Source organism: Perca flavescens, chromosome 11 (assembly GCF_004354835.1).
Source record: "Perca flavescens isolate YP-PL-M2 chromosome 11, PFLA_1.0, whole genome shotgun sequence".
Taxonomy (NCBI): domain Eukaryota; kingdom Metazoa; phylum Chordata; class Actinopteri; order Perciformes; family Percidae; genus Perca; species Perca flavescens.
Window position 1 is genome coordinate 14,476,141 of NC_041341.1, and position 24,908 is coordinate 14,501,048.

The following is a 24,908-nucleotide window of genomic DNA, read 5'->3' on the forward strand; positions in this document are numbered from 1 at the left end:
ACTGTAACTAAATTAAAAGTAACCCATCAATTTAGAGAGCAGAACTATACTCTACAGTACCTGAATGATGAGTGTCAATTTATTTTTCTGATATAACAATACGTAGAAAATAAGGAGTACAAATTAAGGATATCAAGTTTCCCTATTGCCAGTGTTCAACATGTGTGCTGTGGGTTTTACAAATCAACCACTTTATTCTGATGAACACAAAACACAGATATGCTAAAATCTTTTAAGATAAATGCATGGTTTATTGTAGGAATTACCAAGAATTGTTTTCACCAAAAACTGATTGCATTCAGCCGGCTCTTTATTCACTTTAAAAATCCACAGGTTAAGCAACACGAAGGGTCCTGCCATAGGCAGTAATAAGGGACTTCAGTCTTTTAGTTGAGATGTGAGGTGTGCGGCTGTGTTTTGCTCTGGTCAATCAAGTGTCAGAGGGCCACATGTTCCCAGTGTCTTCAGGCTTACCCCAAGCTCCAATGCTAAACCAAGCGCTCAACCCCTTAACCAAGGCACATGTTAAATCCCCTTTTAAAGTGCATTCTGCAAAATGAATATTATGTACAGCAGGAGCTGTATACAAATTCATACTTTTACTCATGTTTATAATGTTCACAATGGTATGTTCTATGTTTTGCCACTTACAGAAACAACCATATCTAATGCACAAGAGGGGGGAATCCACGGGAAACCTCTGGTGGAGGACAGGTGCCAAAGTTTTGGTAGGATAGTTGTCCTTGGGCTTGGATATGTGTACCTATGACAACCTGTTGCAATGACAGTTCCACCTCCTGACAGGACGACATCATGTGCTGGTGTCTGACAAGGTGTCTAACATCACGTCACTCTCGTACATATCACACTCCAGGGTTAAAGAGAGTCGCAAAGGCGTCTCCAGCATCATCTTGTCCTGATTTGACAGTGGCGTTTCTAAGGATGTGATGCTGGTTTCTTCCAATCTTGGGGTGGCTAGAAGGTCCCCAGGCTCCGATGTGTTCAGCATCTTCATCAGTGCCGGAGTGTTCAAGCTGCCTCGCACCTTGTCATTGAGATCTGTGCCTTTGTGGACAAAAATGGCAACGCATCATTTTATAGGCTTAAAATACTCACTGGTGTCTCAGAACAGATATTTGAATATTTGCAACAAAAGGAAACATTTGTTAAAACAAATGTGTCTGCAGATAGTTTTGAGATACCAGCCACTAAGTTTTCTGTTTGTGGTATTCACAGCAATGGAAAAAAACAGCATCTCTTTTCAAAGACAATGTCACAGTTTCACTGGATAAACTAATACTACGTCAGGTGAATTCTGACTTTGAGATTTGACTCTAATTTTTAACATTAGCCTTAAAAAAAAGGGAAGGGATAAAATGCTGAAAAATATGACTTTTTCCACAATAAGTTCCAAAGATTAAAAACTCCTCTGAAACGGCAGCATAGCTGTATCCTACCTATATAGGCATCCGTGTCACCAATGTACATCTCAATACAGTGGCCAAGCATCGTCACAGAGAAAGTGTCGTCCCTTTTCAGTCCAAGTGCCTGCGCAGGAAGAAGCCAAACGAACTTTAAGCATTTCTCACCAAAACATAACTGTTGACATCAGTAAAAAGCATTCAACCAATCACAGTGATGATTTAATGTTACCCTGTATGCGTTTATTCTGCCTTTGGAAACAAAGTCACATACCACCAAAAACTCTACAATACAATATTGTTTCCTATTTAGTGTTGATTTTTATTTAATTTCCCGGACATCACAAATGTTGGGTGGCTGTGGGTCAGAGGTAGAGCGGGTCGGCCCTCAACCACAAGATTGGCGGTTCGATCCCATCTTCCGGCCGCATGTGAAAGTTTCCTTGAGCAAGACCCTTAACCCCAAGTTGCTTCCCGGACGTTGTATGTGACTGTCCACTGCTCCTAATGCTTAGGATGGGTTAACTGCAGTAATTGAATTTCACTACATTGTGCTGTGCGATTGTATGTGATGAATAATAAAAAGATTTTCTTCAACTTTGTACAGCTGGTGGAGTTTACTTGCACTTATTCGTTTGGTCGTAAAGCTATAGTGCCAAAGTACTTTATATCAATCTGTTACATTCAAGCCATTGCCAATTAAGCCTATACACTCCACAAACCTCTCTCTGTATTTCTCAGTATGGCTTTGTTTACTAAATGGTGTAGTCCAGCGGCATTCGCGCACAGAAGCTTGAGTAATGCGTTTTACGTCACAACAGCAGTGTTCAGCTTCGGAGACGAAGAGAACATAAAAATTACGATAGGAGATCAAAGAATTCTAATGAGTCTTTCGTGTATTTTTTGAATCCTCCGTGTCCTGCTTGATTTGACGGTATAAACGCTACTAGCAAGTGCGTGGAGGAGGGTTGGGGATGATGCGCGATCACCGTAGGCTTGCGTCATGTGGATGTGGAGACCAACAACCCTTTGTATAGGCAGTTCTTGCTAAATACTTGTTACTCAAGGTTTTAAAGTGAGAAACAAAACCCTTATAGACCGAAGAAAAGGCACTATACCGTATGGAAGTAGTCGATAGCACTCTCAAAGTCGCCCATTAGGCTGTGCACGTATCCTATGGCAGAGTAGGTGGAGGCGTGCTGAGGGATTAACACCAGTGCCTGACGGTGGTACTCCAGAGCCTGCTCGTACTTTCTACAGAAACAAACCAGGATTCAAAAAAGGTTTATTGCCACAGCAAGTTGCACTTACAAGGAATTTGCCTTGGTGATTGGTGCATATATAAACAAACATTTTAAACATGAATATGAAATAAACAATACCAAATATATATACACAAATAGCTGTAATATATATATATATTTTTTACAGCTATTTGTATATATATTTGGTATTTATATAAATACCAAATATATTTGATATATATATAAATACCAAATATATTTGATATATATATAAATACCAAATATATTTGATATATATATATATATAATTTTTGTTAATTATTGTATGTTAATAATACCACAAAATACAAAGTCCATATCAATGGATTCAACAAAATATCCAAATAATGTTTGCAGAAATGTGACAAGATATTTTTTTCTCCAAATGGAGCAATAGAAGGAACTAGATTACTAAGTTTTACGTGACTGTTTAGTAATATAATGACAATAAATAAAGCAGCTATATCTTGATAAACAAGGTCACAGGTCAGCATGCCATCTAGGCCTGGCAAACTCTATTCCTTTTAAGGATTCGGGTTATTCTGAGTCACTCACTAAACTGATTTGGGTTGTGCAAGTCACTTGAGTCAGTATTGCGAGCTTGCAATGTTTCAGATTGTCTGCTCAACCTAATTGCATTTTAACACACTACATTTTACACCAAAACCTAAAGTAAGCCTAGCTAGGCTACGTGCAGAACATTGTATTTGTTGTATGTATTTCAGAAGTGAAAGAATGGCTTTTGTTGTTGATTTGCTTTACCCTGAGTGAAGTTCACTTGCTTGTCTGCTACAGAATGATCCACTCATGACAACATAGCCGGCTGATTCGCGCGACTAACTTGCGCGGGTCGTTGAGGGCTCGTGAGTCTGCGGATCAGGAAGTTGTGTCTCGGACTGTCTCTCTGCTCACTCAGTCGTTTGAGTTGACTTGTGGAGTTGTCGTTGCTTACGAAATTTTAAGTTATAGAGATTTTTTGGCAGCTAAGATGGCTAGGACTAGTAGTAGCTAATGTTGCAAGAGGTTTGTGTGGTTTTGCGGTTATCATTTTAGATTGAGTTGTATTAGGACTCAACTAATCAGAGTTAATGATACTAGAGACTCGTGAGTTAATTTAAATAGTCGGGTTAAAGATCCGAGTGAATCACGACTCAAACAGGTTTAATGCCATCTGCAAACCAGGAACGTAATAGCATCAGCTATTTTGAAACCTGTGCCTCTTGAAGGCAATGATTTTGAACCTGCAAAATGTAAAGGTTTTGCTAAATACAGCATTTGATGCACCAACAACCTACAGTACGTGAGACATTTACTTTGCATGGATGAAACCGTCCTTCTATATGAAAACTGTCCAAACCTTTCAAAACGTGGCACACATTCTGCGAGCCCCTTATATCTATTAAGTGGTGGCAATGCATAATTTATTAAAGGGGCTTTTCATAAATTCTCAATGAGGGCCCTATCTATGTTGAATGATTGCAACAGATCAAAAGTGAGCACATCTCTGAAAATGGTTTGTCAGAGGAAGACCAAAGCAAATAAGATAAGGAGGGGAATAAACAAATAAAGAGTAGAGTGCATTTTCCAATCTTCTTTAATCATCTGCTCAGGATAAATTTAGCATCTCATATAGGGTTGGGTACTGACACGTGGTGCCAATAGGTCACCGGTTCCGACGTAAACGGTAGTAATGAAAATTTCGGTGCCTCATTTCAGAGCCTGACTTTTCTTTTAGAAGCATCGCTGCATGGGACGCTACGTTACTGTTAGCTAGTAGCTGGATTAAACACAATGGTTTAAATGCTGACAGTTTAGGTTAAGCGGTGTTAAGTGTGATTGTATTTCCCTGTAGAGGATTCCAACACCGGGACGTAACAGTCTGATGGAAAAACAACACAGATGGTTCGGACAGATATTTAGAAATTTAAGAGAGCTCAGAGCGTGTGGGGGTGTGTGTGTGTGTGTGGTAAGTGGGCAGAAGAGAGATAGAGAAAGAGGAAGCAGACGTGTTATATGCAACCTGAGCAGAGTTGGTGGAATAAGTTTAAGTTTTGTAAACAGTGTCTGCGGTGTCCAAAATAAACCGCAGACTGAAAGCCAAGTTCATTCATTTGCTCACTAGAAACAGGATTTTAACGCCAACGTTATTCATTTCATAACGTCGGCCCTGGAGGTAACGAGTCTCCCCTGGTTTTCTGATCACGGTCAGAAACGAAACAAGTAGGAAAGGTTAACACATTGAACATTTTAACAGCTTATTAACGTGCGCTTGTTGCCCCGTGTCTGCTGATGCGCTCATCTGTTGACATTTCTGAATGCCTTCCTACAGTTGCTTAATAAAAGTGGGCTTTCCACACAAAAACGTAGCCTGCACGTGTCATTGGTATGAGAAAGAAATTAGATTTTAACTGTGTTGAGCTCGGACACAAATTTCTTAATGGCTGTTGGGCTTGGCCCGATCCGGATTCTAGCACCAGCACCGTTTTAAAAGTATGGTTTTAGCACCGCTATTGGGAAAAACCCAAACGATACCCAACCCTAATCCCATACTAGTACTATGTGTGCTACCTCAAAGAAGTCTATGAAATCCATGATTCTATACTTACTTCAATTTCCGACACACATGACCCAAGTTGTTTAACAAAGGCTCCCATTTGTCCACAGTGACCTTAAATTTAAAGAAAAAAGCAAGCATACATTAAGAAACTCCTACAGAGACATGGTCATGTTTTCAAGACATTCACAATGCATTAATGCATATTTTTTTCCAATTAAATACATTTGCAGTTACCTCATTCCCTATGGCTTTGATCTTCTCCATTGCATCAAGAAACAACCTCTCTGCTGTCTTCCAGCTAAAACAGATGTGAAAAATATTCTTACAGCGCATCTAAAGTTTTTATAAAATAAACCAGATATCAATGTGTGTGTAATAAACATCAGGTGCATCATGAGTTACTTAATTTTGTGTATATACATTTTTTTTCAGCGATTTAAAGTGTCAGCACCCAGACTACAGAAAAAAAAAAAACATATGCAGATATTTCTGATTTGATTAAGCAAAGATGTAAAATATTCGTCTGAGATTTATTTTTAATAAATGTTTTTTTATTCCACTTAAGTCGAATCCCCTTCAAATCAAAACAAAACTCTCATAGCTAGATACCATCAAGTACATTTATCAAACTAGAGGCCTAAGTGTTATTGTGTGCGTTTGTGGCTTTATGACTCACTCTCCATTTTGAAAGGCAACAACCGCCACCTCATGTATGACAAATGGGTCCTCTGGAGCGATACTAAGAGCCTGGCTGAAGAAACGTTCTGCCAGCTTGGAGTTGTTGGTCAGACCGTACTCCAGGCCGATGTAAAGCATGGGTAAGTGACAGCTGAATGAGGAGCAGCATACATCAAGTGTCAACAGAAATAGCAAAATTGCCAATGCAGGTTGACAAGACAGGTATGTCTATTGCATAAAATGTACCTACCCTTTCATCAGCTGGGCAGCAGTGAAATAGGCAGCCATGGCTTGGTCATGCTCACTCTCTACCGCAAATGAATGGCCATAGGCAATCCATGCAGGACCATACGTCCTCTCCAGCGTGGTGGCTTTGCTACAGGAGACATACAATACCCAATATGTATAACTGCACCGAAATATAGACAGCCTGCAATGTGGCCTAGAACAGGATGTACTTCCTTTTGAGTGTGCAAAAACATACCTAAGGTATCGCCGAGCATGTTCATTTTTATGTCCAACCATGAGATAGTAGCAGCCGACAGCAAACCAGGATACCTGATGAAGGGTTTTATTTGGTTATCAAATACTGGATATTATGTAAAATATGAATTAAATGGATGGTGATATAGCTGCAACACTTACTGGGTTGTTGGGATACAAGTCTACAAGTTTGTGTGAGAGGTAAAACAACTCTGCAGGACAAAAACACAAAAAAGCTTGAAATTCAGCAAACTTAACCAATTAATTATTATACTGGTGGGTAGGCCAAGCAATCAAACTAAACATGAATGTGTGAATAAATGGTCTGAATATATTTCACCATTTGCTTTTCCAAGTTCCACCAGAGTTCCTATATGGACTGGTAAACAATTGGCATGGAATGGGTCTTTAACCATCACCCTGAAATAGAAAAACAGGAGCTGTATTAAGTGGTCCTGCATTTTACTGACATTCTACTGCAGTAACTTGTGTGTAACCCAAATGACATGCATTTTGATTACACGCTGTGATATTGTGCTCAAAGGGCATTTTTCATTGGCTTTTTTTGGTTTGACTGTTACACTACAATGACTCCATAAATGTGTATTAGACCATCTCTGGTTGAGGTAATGTATGGACTTTAGGCAAAGCTGTAAAGTTAAGCAGGCTACACATTGTGTACAAAGCTGAGAATTATCCTTGTGTGATTTTACAGTATTTTGTATGATGGATGTAGGACTCACATTTTCACAGTAGCTCCATATAAATGTAATTATTTTCCAGAACAATTCAGTACACAAAGATCAACAATAAACTGAGAGGAAACCCAAAGACACCTACATTGATGTGAGTTTGTAGCACATCTTGAAATCACAGTTATAATAATGCCTCTCAGCAAGAGACACCACTACATCCAAGTTGTCCTGAAGACCATTGGCCATCTCAGGCACCACCAAATCACTGGGCTTGTTATACTGCAGTAAGAAAGAGAGAGTGTGTGTGTGTGTGTTTGTGTGTGTGTGTGTGTGTGTATTTATGTATGTGTGTGAAAGGTGGGTGCAGGGTTTAAATGTGAGTAGCAGGGAAAAGAGATAAATCAAGGTCATGAAAACAAAACTAAGAAAGGAGACAGTGGAAAAGGGGTTAGGACAAAAGAATATCCATAATACACATTTGCATTTTAATGAATATTAACTAAGATCCCTGAAGCTCAGCAACACTGGAGAGCAACATTTGGTTGTTCGCTCTATATGAGCTCAAATTAAACAATAAGGCAGAACGGTGTATTTGAGATTAACTGAAAAATTGCAGGGCCCATGTTCATTGTAATAAGAGAACATATCATCCTGTGCAACAATGTGGCTCAATGATGTGCTTTTAATATTTTTTGGAAAACAATGGGACATCGTGTCTATGGCACAAAGAAATATATCAGGCTTTGATTACAAAGACAATACCTGTTGGTCAGATTAATTCATTGTTGATTTTGGTCTTTTAATAGGATTAGTTGACAATGAGAAACATTTTGAACATCATCAGCCTCATGCTTTAATTGATCAACGACCAACACAATAAAAAATAACTTTCAAAACTTAATGCATAGGCCCCCTTACCTTCTTTAACTTATTCTCAAATAAGAAGTGTAACAGCTCCTCCTCTTCCTCAGTGCACTGTTGACTCAGAGGAAGGGAGTCAAGGAAGTCTTTCTCTATTGAAAAATAGACAACGCATTTCACATATACTGCCATTTTACAAGTTCCTTGAAATTATAATAAATGGTAGAGTATTGGTAAATAATAAAATAAAAATGAATAGGTCAGTGCAAATCATCGCCACAGATCAGTCTCACCTTCCTGTGCAGTCAACATGTGGTGGGACGTTAAAAGGTCAAAGGCTTCAAAGCAGTACACATCCAGTTTCAATGCCTCTTTGTAGCTGGAGGTGGCCAGTGGTCTGTTGTCCATGGCATCATAGATCTTACCCCGCAGTAGGCAGATGGAGCTGTTGATCTGAAATATTTCACAGAGGGAATAGGTAGAACAGAAAGAGGGCACAGTCTCTAGTAAATGTCTGTAATATTACTCATAACTTTATATAGCAGGTTTTCCCTGGCTATCTAACTCAAAGGCGGGTTGCCTTTGTCTTTTGTTTTAACTATCACTGGGTTATTATTTGGGTCATTCATGTTATGCAGCAACATTTCAGTCCCCATAAATTACTTCATATGACTGACCCACAGAGTCCTGGATTTATAGTATGATGTCAATGTCTCCTACATTCTAACACTTTTAATAAAGCAGCAAGATGAGACAGTTCAGGAGAAAAGTGAGGGTCAATCTGACACTCGAACCAGAGAAGGGTGAGCGATTATACAAGTGACTGAAATATTAACGAATAGCCTAATAAGTACAATTTTTGCTTAATTCTATTTTTGTAAAGTTTTGTAATGTCCACAACATTAACAAGACTGGACATCAGCAGCAATTATCAAGAAAACAACTGTCATATCCTAACATAAAGGGTATTTTATGCCAACATAACCTGCCCGCTCAAAACCGTATCTACTGCACTCAACTGTTATTACAATGGTTAATTAATCATATGTACAGCTAGGGCAAGACTTTGTTTTCAACCACTGAATACAATCTATTATATTAACCTAGCCAGTAGTGCAGGGACAATTTTGAGCAGATGAACTCCATAACATTAAGTCAGATTATCCTATCTGTTGTGTAGTATTTGAATATCATAAATACATCTGATGTTGAAATAAACACAATTATCTCTATTGTGTGTGAAAAGATTGTGAAAAAATTATACTCCAATTGTTTTATGTTAATGTATGTTTTTCTACGTGAATGTAAATCTATTTTGTGGACAGTTTTTTTTAAACTAAAGAAAAACAATCATTGCTAATATTGGTTTCTTACTAATATTGGAAAATAAAGGAATTATAGAGACGGCATATGAGGTACCACATTTGAGGATTTGGGGAGCCATATACTGTATATTACCTACAATACAAAATAAGGGTTACAAATTGTAAATGTAGATCATTTCTACCAACAAGGTCAATAAAACTACAGTTGGTGATGGGAGTGTTTGTGGAACTGGACATGGCTGAAAAGTCAAGACACTAAAAGAAAATGCATTGGCACAGTATAGCTACATATTTTCAGTAACAGCATTAAACAAAATGATTATTTAAAAAAAAAAAAAAAAAAAAAGATGAGTGTTGATGAACAGAACAATGCTGAGTGATAATATTAGATCAGACAGTTTAAAAACTATAATCTAATTGGATCAACCAAATCAAATACAATTTTCCAGAATTTCAGTGGCAGACCAGACTTACAGAAGCAGGGGACATGTCCCAATCCTTGGATGACTCTGGAGTCCCGTTGTCTTCTTTCCCACTCCTGTCCAGCAGCTTCTTACTAGCTGGCTCCTCTGCATCCAGGATATCCAAGGCCTGCTGGAATTCTTTGGCAGCATACTAGACAAAACAGTCCAATACGAATAAATCTAAAGCAAGGGTAATACCTGGTATGGTTTTTCTACATTATATTCTGTAACACATGCAAAAGAGGGTTTAAAACTGATACAAACTGTATTTTCCAGTTACTTACATGGCACCTAGCAGCAAGATACTGACAAGCTCCATATAACTGTGTGAGAGAAGACAAGTATTGTGATTGGTTTATTTTAAATATACACGTCCTTCACATATTGGTAAGTATTATATACCCAATTACTCACTTCCCAGCACATAACTTTGCACATATCGCCAAATCACACATAACCTGCAATTACCTTGTCAAGTTTTCGTGAACGGAGGGCATGGGAGGCTCTGTGGTACTGTGAGGTCAAGTAAAGGCACTGAGCTAGCCAGTAGATATCCTGGGGTTCCTCTGCATGCCAAACAAAAAGGTAAATTCATCAATTCCTGACGTTAGAATCATATTTTCTTCCCCATTAAAGTTATTGTGTAAATGCACATATACTGTACAACTTGTAACAAAAACATACATTATAAAACAGTTTGGCATCATACTCTTTAAAGATAAGACCGTCTTGGCTTCATTCTTCCTCTTAATAAGGCGATACATTTTAATATTATCAGGAGATAAGATAAATGTATTACAGTAACATATCAAGAAATGGCTATATGAACACATTTCCTATTATTAATATTTATTATTTGGATAGACTTAAAATATGTCCTAATTCAATTCGGACACCAGACTGATAATAAATTGACAATCAAGCTGTACTGTCTGTTTTTTGTTTTCATAGTATAATATTACATCCTTGGCTTCCAGTTTAATTTAATTGATCTTTGAGTGTTGAAGTAGTTCTCTTTTTTTCCAGAATTCCATACTGACAGAATACATGTATAGTAGTTTCTTCTTCAACTTTACAAAATTCACATGTTATCTACAGTCACAAATATGGAAACAAATGTGTTAGTGGGATAGCCTAACTATTGTGCACAAGACAGAGTCATCACGGTCAGCCTACACAACAACATCGCAACTGTTGGCAAGCTACTGTATTATCTGCCATCGAAGTAAAGATTCTTTTCGGCTGCGATTGTGAAGAAATTGTACGAACAATGATAAACAAAACCCGAATTATCTCCCTAAAAAACGCCAGTCCTACTAACGTTGGCTTTGTAATTTTAGGTGACAGACTGGTAACGTTAGGTTAAGTCCGCTAACATGCTGGGTAGTTTCCATAGACAGTATATAAGCACTAACGGCACTCACTCACCGTGAGACAGGGACGCTATCTTGTCGGCCCAAAACAGAGCACTTTGATACTGTTGCTGTAAACAAGCACACAAAGACAGAGTCACTCAAATGTATATTCATTGCTGTGGGTGGCTGGCTGCCCGGCTGGGTAATAGCCTTAAATTAGCCAGGCAGTCAAGCTAGGAAGGTTTGTTACCATTGACGCCAGGTTTGCTCTCAAGCTAGCATTAGCTAACGTTAGTAACAAAGTCAGAAAGAAATCATAAATCTTAACGTTACCTGGTCAATGTACTGCCGTACTCTCTTTCGAAGCCTGTCGAGATTCATTTTGTTTTTCTTTCTTAAAAATATCGGTCTGACTATCAAAGGTGTGTCATTCTTAAAGACGGAAAAAGCAGTGTAAAAGCAGTGTCAAACTATGCTCACAAAAATACGTGCTAGCTAGCTAGCTGCGTAAAATCAAACCCGCGGCTTCTTTCTGCAACGAGTGTCCTGCAAAATGTACCGTAAGGAAACTCATAGTAGATAGACAGTTCCACATTATCTCAAGTCATTCACTTTCGCTGTATAGCTGTAAAATAATTGTATAAATGTAAAAAGAAAAGATACAAACATTTATTTTATTACTTAATGTATTTTTTACTTTATTTGTTGTTATCAAAGAAACAAACCTAAAAATGGTCATCATATTGTTTGTGAAAATTCTCTAAACCAGAAAATTCCATGAATTTATCTTGGTAGGCTACACAGCCTATACAAAGTACTTCTCCTGCACTATATTAGAGTACCATACAGTATCTATCCATTTCTCTGTAGATAAGATTGTCTTTTTTAAAACAGCTTATAGTGAAACTATCATAGTCTCTTTAATGTGCAGATAAATGGGTTTGCCAAAAGAACAAGGCATTTTATCCCTCTGCAGGACATGCAGTCTCCTGCTCGGGTGTTTAAGGTGTGTGAGGGGTGCTGGACATATCAGATCCATCAGGAGAGGAAAATGATTCAGCAGTGTGAGAGGGTTTGTCTGCTGTAAGTTAAAGGATGTCAGAAGAACCAGGATTCTTAGGTGCATCTGGTGAGTTGGATTCCTCAGGTGCATTTGGACTCAGGGTATGTCACCATGTCCTGCTGTATTTCTGTTCCTGTACTTCCTTTCTTGCTGGTTTCTTTACTGTTTTCATTTTCCTCAGACTCTGCTTTGTCAATGACCTTGTTGCTTGCAGGGCTGTGTGTGGCTGCATCAGCACTGATCTTTTGTTCTTTATCAATATCATTGTGCTTCTTAATGGAGTTTTCTTGTCCCTGGTATTGGCACGTAAAAAAAAATAGTCATTGTGCTATACAATAAAGATCATATGATACAGTTTAGGAGGTCATTAAGAGTGCAGAAGGAACAGGTTGTGCTAATTAAATGAATGCTACTTGATCTAAAAAAAGAAGAGCTCTTTTTAACCTTTTGCTCATTTGTCCTTCCTCGTGGGTAACGTGCAATGCTGTCCATCACCTTGAGAGTTTTGAGCCAGTCCTCATGCCAGCTCCTCAGATTATAGTGAGACCTGCACTGGCTCAGATGGGACAGGATCATTTGATTCTCCTTGGTAATACGGAGCAACTCCAGCTGTCGCTTCTCCTTGCCAAGGCTGCAATGAAGAGTAAACACAGGCTTTACAACTGGGTTTTTAGTTTCAAGGGCCACCTTGGCAATACAAGTTGTTGCACGACTTAACTAAGTACTTTTACACTGATAGTTCTGCCACACAACCCAACTTACCTTTTTCTTTCATAATAATTCTTGTTGTCAATTTCTCCAGTTGTCCTCATGATGTGTGCTATTTTCTCCATAAGCATATTGTTTTCCCTCTGAATCTTCATTGTCCATTCCTCTTCAAGCTTAATGCAATAACATAGATTAGGAATAGAAACACAGTATTTAGGTTTAACAATACAGTTTTCTATTTTGAATTGAGGTTAACCCTTGTATTGTCATTCGTGTCACGGGGACTTGTTTAATTCATTTACATTTTGTGTTAGCCTGGCGTTGTGCTTCGGGGTCCCCGGGGCCTTTTTCTTTTCATGTCAACTGCAGAGAGACCCCGGAGGAAGAGATGAGGCGAGTGGTCACCAGGGACCCGAAGCTCAACGCCAGGCCAATACAAAACGTCAAATAAACTGAACGGGTGACTGTGACCCGAAGGACAACACAAGGGTTAAATAACATTCTTAGATTTACTGGGCTATTCATTTCTCATAGTTTGAGACTTCACTGGATGGCTTCGGCACTGAAACATCTGCTGCCACCCTGTGGACATGATGTGAGTTGACTTGAAAACGAGACATAAGACAGCAACCTTTTGTTTCTTCAGCTTGACAGCCAGGTGAACATAGGTCTTTGGTGGAGTGGTGTTTATTGTTGGTTTAGCTGACTTCACCTTGGGAGAAAAACAACAACATACAGCTTTGTATAAAGCACTAAATGGCACTGAATAATTCCAACACATTACCTGGTTGGAAAAGGGTTACTATGATGGTTTGTGACTTGAATAAAAGCTTGAGGTGAAGCTCAAAACATTCAAAATATGGGATGAATCAGCAATAGCAAGTTATCAAGTCACTTCACAAACCAAAGTACATGTTTCTCCTCACCTTTTCCCTATGTAAATCATATGAAGCCTTGTCCCATTTCTGCTGCAGATATTTGTTTCCGGTGGGAAGCAGGGGTTGATATGCCAGATGCGCCATCATGGTCCTGTCAAGACAAAACATTAAACAAAAAGTGCATACCCATTCCCAACCTGCACCAGAAAAAGAAACACACATTTGAATGATTATGATTTTTGTATTAATGTTGTGGTCCAGCATTAATCACATAAAAGTGTGAACAGTATGCTACCTAACTCAGTCCCTCAGGCCTCTGTGACTCACCTCACAATCTGTGGCTGCCCTGGTGTCTCAATATCACAACCCTTCATCTGTCCATGAGAGTGTGTTCATGCTCTGCAGCGTCCAGGTTGACTGGAGCTCAGAGTCTGCAGTCTGTTTTCTGCCAGTCATACATGGTTGCCATGACAGCAGCTGGAGAGAGCGGAGATGAATGAACTGTTTCAAACAATGTGCTTGTTTAGCAAGTTCCACACAGAGAAAAGCATACAGGCATAGAGATAGGCTAATTAGTGAGGAGACTGGACAGAGTGACTGTAAAATGAGCTGCTGTGTGAAGACACCGTTTGACACAGTTCCAAGCTGAAAATGAACTGGAATTCAAGCTGAATTTTCAAAATCTGCTCATGCCATTTCAGACTGTTCATGCCTGCAAGGATGTAAATGTAAAAATGTGACTCTAATTTCTGAACACTGATCATACTTTTTGTTAGAGTCAGAGTTCAATGGATCTGTTAAACATGTTGATCGTGAAATTATTAAATCAAATGTAGAATTAGTACATTTTTTGAAAAGAATTGACAGGATTAAATTAATGAGGTATGTAGGCCACTATATTTTTTTCTTTTTGCTGCATGTTGACAATTGCAGCCTTGGTAACAGTTACTTGGAAACTTAAACTAGCACACTCAGTGCAAACACAGTTTATACAAAAGACACCCACAGAAAATCTGCTGTCGTAAAGAACACTGTTAGGTTGCTGCCTGATCATAACAAGATAAATTAAGTTTATTTAAAGTTGTAAAACTAAATTCAATCCAATACATTGCACACAGTATACAGTGCTATCATGTTACATGATGTTATCATGTCAAGTACTAAATATATGTTTAAGACACGCTGGAGCATATCATCAAATATTTGTTGAATGAATCTCATTGAGGTGATAGGACTTCATGAATGAACAGCTATATTACAACACTGCCCCCTACTGACTAGAGCTGGCCATGACAATCTTTGGTGCAACTGAGATCACAACGGTTAATAATTCAAATCCCACGTCAGAATGAACAAGCACTCATGAAACTGTAAAAGATCATTAAGTCCCCCCTTTTCATGCACCATAATGAACATTGCATTTAATGATTAGTGTAACAAGATGCATTACCTGTGCATCCAACTATCAATACACAAACAACATGCTAGCAAATAATTGTACACGTTTACTTTTATGAGTATATTACAGAATTATGCAGTTGTGTATAACTGTAGGACTTGTTGTAAAGCTGCCATGACAAAGGGTGATTTTTCATGTCTGATATCTCCCCACAGATGCCCTCACAAGCCAATTAATTGTTCCCCTCAGCGCGGTCACATCTCAGTGCATAGGGAGAGCCCTCATGAATGAATTATAGGCAATAAAATGTTTCCAGTCCAATTTGTTGTATAAGAACAGACATTTTGATGGGACAGATGGCAGAAACCAGGGTGATCAAATAGGGACTGGGAGTTAGGTGCTTCTTGATCTCCCATGGTCTTTATTTGCGATTCCTTTTTCTATCACATTTAAAAAAAAATCAAAATGTCCTTGTTATTGTATGTAGCTGAGCCTCAAGTGGGGGATACAGCAAATATATTAACTGTTGCAAAATTGATGCAGTGATTTTATATGCTTCTATTATGTTTCACAATAAGCATGATAAGGCTATTCTGTAACCTTACAGTGTAAAAACTACTGTTGTTTAAGTTGTTTTTCCACAGAGAATCACACTGGATGTGTTGTGATTAGCTTTATATTTTCTGCTGGTGTACAGGGCTTGGCTTACACGAAACAATACATTTTAATATGACAAAAAAGTTAAGCTTTGGTCTCATAAGACCATACAACCTTTCAGAGTATTCCATATGCATTCTGGCAAACACTAACTCAAATCTCCAACTATTAGCTATCCATGCTTAAGCTTGCAAGGTGCTTGAGCCTAACCCAGCACAAGAATACAACCATTTACACTAACATTCACAGCTTTGGGAAATAGAGTCTCTACTGTAGTTCACCTAAGCTACATGCCTTTGGTCGTTAGAAACTGGTGCACCCAGAGGAAACCCACACAAGCAAAAGGAGAACACGCAAAGACAGAAAGGCAACTGGTTTTGAGCATAGGCTGCTCTCGATAGATTCACAGTTGCACCAGTTTTTTTAAGGACTGACCTTACTTGACTTTGGTGAATATTCATTAGCTCAGAAATGTTTCTGTATCCTTTCCTTGATTAATACTTTTCAGTAAACTTGGTGTGAGTTTGTCTGTAATGTTCCTTTGTATTTATGAAGTCCTTTTGCCATAAAATTGACTACTAAAGTTGGACCTTCCTTATACAGGAATTCCTTATACTCAGTGATGCCTTACAAGTGTTTTAAAGGGGGGTGAACAGTCATGCAGTTAATTGTATTTTATACCCAAGATGTAGAGATTTGTTTTCAACTAATAAAGTTGATAACTGTCAATCTCAATTGTTTCTATTGTCATTGAATGTGGTAACAAAGAAAACAAAAAGTCAAATACTTTTTGTAGGCTCTGTACGTATCATCAATTAAGAAGGGAGATAATGATGTATTAAAGATAATGAAGCTTGTTTTTATGTTCTAAATGTCATGGGATGCTACCAGTTCCGGGGTAGTCTCACTTGTGCACTGGTGGATCTTCCATTGCACCATTTTGGGAATAAGACAGTCTCTTTGGGACAGTTTAAGTACAGAGAGACCTGCTACACACATATCAACATAACAGAAACATGTGTGTGTATGTGTGTCTATACATGTGTGTAATGTTTTTCAGATAAAGCTATTTTTTTATCTTAAAGCGTAGATGAACATATGTAATGGAAAGGATGTATTGTGTAATATTGTGTATAAACTGTATAGTACAACAATCACAGAAAGAATGGGAAATAGCAGCTGTGGCTATTGCAAGGGTGAAAGCATTTTAAAAGTGGTCAGGTTAATTTTGTTACATTATACTCAAGCTATTCCAACATCCATAGTATATTTCCTTTGTATATGTCAGTGTAATAGTCAACTCACCATCACCATTCTTGTTTCATTATGTTATGTACAGTACATATAGTAGTAATAACACGAAAATAGCATAGTGCTTTAATGAGGAATCCAATCCAATAATTAAAGGAAATTTCAATTAATTTTTTACATTTGTTGCTGTGTTTTCACAAAATGTTTAACAGCACAGAAACAAGATCTCTCCTGTTGGCCACCCTGTCTCTGCTGATTGAACCCATACCAGGAGTATCCTTGGAGCTCATATTTTTTGAATCTATGCCTTTGGCCAGAAAGGCAGTGAGATCAACAGGAGTCTGTGTATCTCCCTATGGTCATGATCAAGTTTTTTTTTGTTCTGTGTGATGGAAAGTGACTAAGGTAACAGGTCCCATGAGAAGATCCTGTTTAGAGGTGGCTGCATCACACTGGCTCTAAGCCTTGTTAGGGTTACTGAACAGACACATGCAATTGAGAAGTTCTGTTAGTAAGAGTATTATTTTGTCTGATACGGTCCTTTAAAGGTCACACCAGGAATAGGGCAAAATATTGTTTAGTTGGAACAATTATGCCTTTACTTTCTCCGCATATTTATACAGTTAGTTGGCCCAAATACAACACTTTATTCATACCTTTTAAATCAACAGGCTTCAAAAGTGATGCGCTGTGAATGGGCCAGGAAGCTTTGCCAAAAAGAACCTCTCTCTTCTACCCTTAAAAGCTCTCTTCTCTACACTCAGTGATCATCTATCAGCTTGGCGTTGATGAAGCATAACAAACATTGTCTTGACCTATTTAAAAATAGAAACAGACATTAGAGACATCTCTGGGCAAAGTACTTACTTCTTTTGGAATTGGCCCTGTTCTGCCATTACTGTATCTAGTTAGTATGATACAGTATGCTGTACGGAATCTTTAATTGTATCGGAAAATGCAGAAAACACACTGTCAACATTCGTTTTTGACTATTACGTGGGAGTGTTATCAGCTCCTCTTTTTTCCATCACCTGCTCTTTTCTTTGTGCAAAAACCTGAACCAAACTTATACAGCTCCCCCGGTTAACAATGACAAAACCTTAACGCTAACAAAATATGAAAACCCTTCACACTTGATTTATAGAACATAGTTTTAAAGTCAACACAATTTTCAGCTAATGGATGGTGGAATAGGTAACAACTCTGAGGTATACTCTCAGCCCTGCTTCTCCATTAATGCTGCTGAGCTACAGAGGAATGGATGCTATGACTCGGAAATAGGCTTTATCCCTCTAAAAGTGGCTCTTTTGATGACAGTTTGGCGCACACATGCTGCACTTCCTCCTGAATGCAGGAAGTTTGCCCCATTTTAATAATCAAACCCATACAGGCCTATATCCCAGATAGATATGTGCTATGAAAGGGTATAAATAATGAAAGATGCAGTCTTTGTAAGTTAAATAAGACCCACAGTGCTGTTACATAACAGTGGAATGAGTTATGAGGATAACAAATTAGGTAGAAAGAGGCCGAGTACAGTAACATGCTGGACTAATCGACTGCAGTAAGCCAACAGAAATGCAGATTTATGCTTAGATTTGTGCTCTTATATGATTCAATTCAATTAAATTTTATTTATAGTATCAAATCATAACAGAGTTATCTCGAGACACTTTACAGATAGAGTAGGTCTAGACCACACTCTATAATTTACAAAGCCCCAATAATTACAGTAATTCCCTCAAGAGCAAGCATTAGCAGTGGCTATTGCGACAGTGGCGAGGAAAAACTCCCTTTTAGGAAGAAACCTCGGCAGACCCAGACTCTTGGCAGGCGGTGTCTGACGGGGCCAGTTGGGGGTGTGATGGCGATAATAGTCCCATTAAAGATAGTGGAACAGTGACTTTGAAGGTAGTCGTTGTAGTTCATGTCACAGCGTGATGTTGCGGGATGAAACGTGGCGCTGCAGAGCATGGGTGGGTGCAGCAGACGCAGCAGGACGCGGCCGAAGAAACATAAGGACTCCGGGGAGTAAACTCCCCAGAGCTAGGTTAGTAACAAGCAGTTCTGGGACAGAATGCATATAAAAGGATGACAACAAATGAAAACATTGATGAGAGGGTGTACTGGCCTGCCTCCCTCTACTCACACTATATTATTGATTATATCATCAATAAATCTGATGACTACGAAGAGAAGCAGGTGGGCCGGGTTAGGCGGACGCTGCAACTCCTCACTTCTTAACTATAAGCTTTATCAAAGAGGAGAATTTTCAGTTTATTCTTAAATGAGGTGATGGCGTCTGCACCCCTAACCCAGACTGGGAGCTGGTTCCACAGGAGAGGAGCCTGATAGCTGAAGGCTCTTGCTCCCATTCTACTTTTGGAGACTCTAAGAACCACAAGTAACTCTGCATTCAGGGAGCGCAGTGCTCTAGTGGGACAATAAGGTACTAAGAGCTGTTCTAGATAGGATGGTGCTTGACCATTTAGGGCTTTGTAGGTCAGGAGAAGGACTTTAAAGTCAATCCTGAGTTTCACAGGAAGCCAATGCAGAGTAGCTAAAACAGGAGAAATATGATCTCTTTTCTTAGTTCTCGTCAGAACACGTGCTGCAGCATTCTGGATCAGCTGGAAAGTCTTAAGGGACTTATTTGAGCAACCTGACAGTAGGGAATTACAATAGTCCAGCCTGGAAGTAACGAATGCATGGACTAGTTTTTCAGCATCGTTTTGAGACAGGATATTCTTAATTTTGAAATGAAACCTTGGTTTTGTTCACAAATATAAAAAATGTCTCCTGTTTCCCTTGGCAACTTAACCTATTCTGAACATCTCAGCATCTTGGTTACTGGCAAGGTACCTCGTCCTTGTATCTTGGTTTAAAACCAATTAAAACCTGCAAAAAAACAATTCCTCACAATTATCATATATCTGACAAGATAATTCTTATTGTTTTCTTTTTACGTAGTGAGGGCATTTAATTTTGTGCGTTTTCCCACTCTTTCTTCTCAAGATTTTGTAAATGATAAAAAAATCTTTTAATTTTGTTCAGTGTGATGGCGATATACATCTGAAGTCATATGCTTAACCAGGTTTTTTTTTAACCTATGCAGCTTTGAAGCTAATCATTCTGTATACACGCTATAATGTTTCACACATTCTTTACATGACTGGCCCACATTTTCCAAAGCATACCATTGTGTCATGGATATTTGAATGTGTAAAAATGAACTTCAGAGACTTGAAACTTACTTGAGCTATTTTGAATACGGTATATTTTGTCAGTGCAAAGGTCATATTGTTGCGTGTTGAATATGTGAACTGATTTGAAGTCTACTGCTGACTAATGTTGTGTTCAGTTGGTATCGACGGTCTCAGAAATAGGGAATGAGAGTGAGCCATGTCATTTTATTCAAAAACCAAAAATAAACTAATTTAGTCATTTGTGTCTATTTGATGAGATGAATACACTTACGTGAGTAATAACAGGATTGTCACCGTCAGGCAGCATAATAAAAAATGTATTTAAAATATCATTATCCATCGATGTATACTACTGACCACAACATGTACAAAATGAATCAGTTGAAAACATAACAGAGTTAAAAATAAGCCTGCTGAGGCATTATGTGATCTGCCAAATTTCTGTTTAAAAATGACTTAAAAGTAGGCCAGTTTCATTGTTTCCATGCTGCCTAAACCTGGCTGGTCAAGAAATGCAATAGACTGCAGCCTCCAGCATGGAGTGAAGTAGTTCATGAGGAAACATCCTCTTCATATCTAAATCTCAAAATAATCTGATGGTATGACATTTATTGTCCACCTACTTGTTGCATTTTATTCTGGTACAAGTCGTACAAGTTAATCTTTTATGCTAACAGTTACAGTGACTTCTACTGTCTGTACAAGATGTACAGGATACAGATTGTGTATAGTGCAGAACACAATGGTTCACTACAGTGCAGATCAGTGGCTAAAGTGGGGGTGAAATAGCTGAAATATTGATTATCTTGTTGGCACTGCAGGAACCAATCAATTGCATGACCACACATGGCTGTATGTTCGGGTAACCTACGGCTTCATGAGCTATGACTATGTAACTGCACTGTTAGAGCAGACATATAAACTAGAGTAGCGTAATGCATCTCTGCCATTTAAAAAACATAACAAAAGAAAGATTTTACTTAAAAAATACATATGTTAAAATCACAGAAGGCTCAAACTAAACTGTAAACTGTGGACTTTATTTTAGGCCTTGTGCACCATTAAAACATGAGTGAGTGTGTATGTATCGCTTTTGGGTAGATGAGGGCATGGGGAAAAAGGCCAGAGGAAGGGCAATGCCAGTGCCAAAAGCTGCTTGGCATGAGAGGGACCACTGTAGCATTCATTACTACTTGTTCACTTCTCCATTTGACCGCAGGCCCTTCCTCATGCTTTGGGTGACTACTTAGTTAAGGCACTTCTTGCCTCGCCCCAAAGTACCACTGAGAACATTCTATCTTCATTTATATTTCAACCACATGCCTTTGTGACAGATGTCTCCAAATATAGACAATACTGTAAGACTGCATTGAAACCATGGATGATTTTATAGCCTTATTAAAAGGGAAAATGTATTTGTCAGAGGAACAGAAAATGCTAGAACGAAGTTGAATTGAACACCAACAGATTCATTAAGCAAACTTGATTATATCTACAACTGCTCCTAATGTTTCTGAACTGAGTTTATTGAAAGTCTATGAAATTGAGAAAGTCTATACAACTTGACATTAAACAGGATGACATTATGTCAAGTTGTCATGACAAAGACATCCTCTGGTAATGTCATCCTGGTTAATGTCAAGTTGTCATTACAAAGACATCCAAAACAAATTTAATGTCAACTTGTCATGACAAAAACCGAATGACACTTAATGACAGAAGTCATAAACGTTTATGACACGTTCATGACAGTGTCATGTCATACTTATGACAGTGTCATGTCACGATTATGTCGTTACATTCAAGTAAAGTGTTAACGTTATTTCTTTGTCATGCATATTGTTTCTATACTGTCTATACAAAGGGGGCTTTGTCACTCACATCGAAGACAGATGAAAGATGAAATGATATTGTATAAAGACACAGGCCTCTGATTATTATTATGTGGCTATGACACCTTGCTTTATATCCTGGTGAATGGAATTAAGACTGTATGACTAACACTATATATGAATTGGATGGGGGCTGGCTTGCTATACAGTGGAGGGTGCCTGAATCCTCACTGGGCCATTGTCATTGCCCTTATCTCTTTGCAACAATGAATATTGTTGGTCACAATAGATTTTAAAGAGGAGTTGGTTATTATGTGTGTGGGATTCCTCAATTTGTTCTATTGGTCTTGTGCCCTATTAGTCACAATGTGGGTGCGCTGGAGAGGTTTTAGAGCCGATGTGTAAACATCACATATGGCGTATTTTAGTCAAGTACCGGTGAGCAGTAACTAACTGTGTGTGTGTGTGTGTGTGTGTGTGTGTGTGTGTGTGTGTGTGTGTGTGTTTGAGTTGGAATAAAATCTTTGGTCATGACTTGGTTCACAGCAGCTGTTCATTTGCTAGTGAACACTCGCTCTAAGCAATGCCAAACAAAGATCACTCTCCTTCTCTGATTGGTAGATGCCTTGGCTGCGGGCATGCTGGGTGAAGGGGAGCGGATGGTTTTAACACTGCTACTGAACATGCATATATGTGTGGTTCCGGCCTAGAAATCCCCTATTGATTTCCCTATCGATTTCTAGATTCAACTACAACATGCTGATTATGAAACTTTTACTAATGTTACTTAATGACAGAATTATGTCACTTTGAACAGATGAAATTGTTAAAAAATTTTAATTATATTACACAACTACTATTAACACAGCAGTACTTTGCCTTGATGCCTATGCACGGTTTGCCCTTCTCCCTGCACTGCTTCAAATCAAGAATCAGAAATAGCTTCATTGTCATAGTGATCCCCAGTACTGTCCAACATTATAGTATGTAAACTATTTTAACTTGCACCCAGAGTATTTTTTCAGCAAGACTCCAGGATTTGGTTGGAACTGTGGCACTTTTCAGGCTTATTTATTTATGCTACCTCTAATCATTAATTTAATTAGGAGGAAATACTCACACCGAAAAAAAAAGGAAGCTGTTTGGAATTTCCACTCCTTTCTTGTTAGGGTACTGGTTATTGACATATGTAGACATTTCTGACTTAAAGTAACTAATTAATAATGATAAAATACTCATCTTCAGTCTTATGCAAAACATATTACATATTCAAATGCATTTCAGGCTTTTAAATATCATTTAGCAAATATAAAAGGTGCAGTTCATCCTAATTACAAATATACTATGTGTGTGTAGATTGTTGCTAACAAATCCAAATACCAATTTCAAATACCTCTTTATATATTCTTATACTTTTCACATTAGAATTGAAATGAATCCCTCCATATATTTCCAAATGATAACACTCATGCTGTTCATGCAATCTTCACACTCCCCCATGTGTGAGCCTTTTTAAATGTGTACAGTAAAACCACAGAGACCATGAGTAAAACTGGAACCAGACCGTTTATCTCTGTGCATTTTACATCAAGTTCTTTCTCCCCATCAGGAGAAAAGAGGCTGTTAAAAACTCACAAGGGAGCCACTTCCTGCCGGCCACAGCCTGGGCAATCAAAAAGAAGTATTCTAATGATCCCTGACAAAATTGTCAGATGATATCCCCTAGGGTGCGATGATTCTTTACATTACAGTAGACAGATCGATAGGGAGCATGACATGAGAGGCCTCTGCAGAGGGAGAGATCTGGAGAGCCTGCAGTGCACTACTCCGACTTGTACGGATTCCCCAATGAGTCCATTTGACCTCGCAGGACACATGTGGATGCAAGTCTACAGCACACGTGTAATTTGTTTAAATTGCTTAAATAACTGCATTCACCCCTTGTCTGAGGCGATGTACTGGATACATGTATGTGGGTGTACAGTATATGTGTTAGCAGGTACACGACATGTGCTCTATCAGTAATTGAAAAATTGACAGCAACCTCTTAAAATCAATAAGACATTCTTTACAGTTGGCCTTTGAAGAGTGACACAGCAAAATGATAATGCTGTGTAAAGAAAGTCAATCAAGGAAACATTGTGTTTCAAAGTGGCCCACATCCCTGAGGAACCAGTTATCACAGACAACTGACAAGACCTGGGCGCCACAAAACTAGGTCATTAAAGTGGATTAATGCTGTAATTCAGAGATGAACACACAACACAACCCCACTAATGAACCCCTCCAGTCTCTCATCAAGCTTCCTGTGCTGTGGTTAATACTGTTTACACAAACCTCGGCTTTTGCTCACTCAATGTTATAGCGGATAAAATGAGCTTTTGATTATAACTCTTGCACGCAGAGTTCAACAGTAACTTGTCATCAGCTGTCCATAAAAAGACACGATTATGAAAAATATATATCTCCTGAGTTTGGGGTGCTACATATAACATAAGATTATTACATGTCAAAGAGATACATGTTACACACATGCTGGTTATGGAGGTAATTTGGAAAAAAGGAAAGATCAATGAGGTCATCTAATGCAAAACTGTTTCCTTATAAGTATGGATCAACCTTTTTCCCTGAGCTCATATTTATAGCAAATCACCATTTAAGCAAGAAATCAAATCTCTGACTAATACATTTAAAATTACAAGAAAGAAGGAGAAAAGTACAGTTTCTAAATAGGTCATTTATTCTTGCTGGGGCCATAAGGCTGGTCATTTGTATTCTTTGTATTGCAGCAT

At 38.4% G+C, this 24,908-nt stretch overlaps 2 protein-coding genes across 4 annotated transcripts in view; both read right to left on the bottom strand.

Annotated features, from left to right (window-relative positions):
* Window positions 1-292: 292 nt before the first annotated feature.
* Window positions 293-11,689, bottom strand: cdc16 (cell division cycle 16 homolog (S. cerevisiae)). Its single transcript, XM_028591933.1, has 18 exons — window positions 11,456-11,689; window positions 11,196-11,250; window positions 10,236-10,333; window positions 10,052-10,090; window positions 9,778-9,918; window positions 8,272-8,431; window positions 8,036-8,130; window positions 7,263-7,396; window positions 6,763-6,842; window positions 6,585-6,634; window positions 6,424-6,497; window positions 6,190-6,315; window positions 5,938-6,090; window positions 5,496-5,559; window positions 5,311-5,372; window positions 2,540-2,675; window positions 1,458-1,548; window positions 293-1,065 (listed from the first exon to the last, which is right to left on the bottom strand). Exons 1-18 carry the CDS (start codon window positions 11,501-11,503, stop codon window positions 812-814), a joined length of 1,860 nt encoding a protein of 619 aa, XP_028447734.1. The 5' UTR covers window positions 11,504-11,689; the 3' UTR covers window positions 293-811.
* Window positions 11,690-11,864: 175 nt separating this feature from the next.
* The window catches only part of cfap97d2 (CFAP97 domain containing 2), a 16,558-nt gene continuing 3,514 nt past the window's right edge, over window positions 11,865-24,908 (bottom strand). For 2 of the 3 annotated variants that reach the window (XM_028590851.1, XM_028590850.1), the window contains 6 exons: window positions 14,099-14,248; window positions 13,820-13,922; window positions 13,525-13,605; window positions 12,948-13,066; window positions 12,630-12,816; window positions 11,865-12,478 (listed from right to left, as the gene is read on the bottom strand). In XM_028590851.1, the coding sequence (XP_028446652.1) occupies window positions 12,266-12,478; window positions 12,630-12,816; window positions 12,948-13,066; window positions 13,525-13,605; window positions 13,820-13,922; window positions 14,099-14,145 (750 nt within the window). In that variant the 5' untranslated portion in view covers window positions 14,146-14,248 and the 3' untranslated portion in view covers window positions 11,865-12,265. The remainder of the gene's footprint in view (window positions 12,479-12,629; window positions 12,817-12,947; window positions 13,067-13,524; window positions 13,606-13,819; window positions 13,923-14,098; window positions 14,249-24,908) is intronic. The other variant, XM_028590852.1, reaches the window with a different exon arrangement.

Excerpts from the sequence above, each read along its gene's own strand:
- cdc16 (XM_028591933.1), bottom strand. The coding sequence starts at position 11,503 with ATGAATCTCGACAGGCTTCGAAAGAGAGTACGGCAGTACATTGACCAG. Across the intron at positions 9,919-10,051 it reads ATCTTGCTGCTAGGTGCCAT|TATGCTGCCAAAGAATTCCA; the intron begins GTAAGTAACTGG and ends TGTTTTGTCTAG. Across the intron at positions 2,676-5,310 it reads CATGTGTGTCGGAAATTGAA|AAAGTACGAGCAGGCTCTGG; the intron begins GTAAGTATAGAA and ends TTGTTTCTGTAG.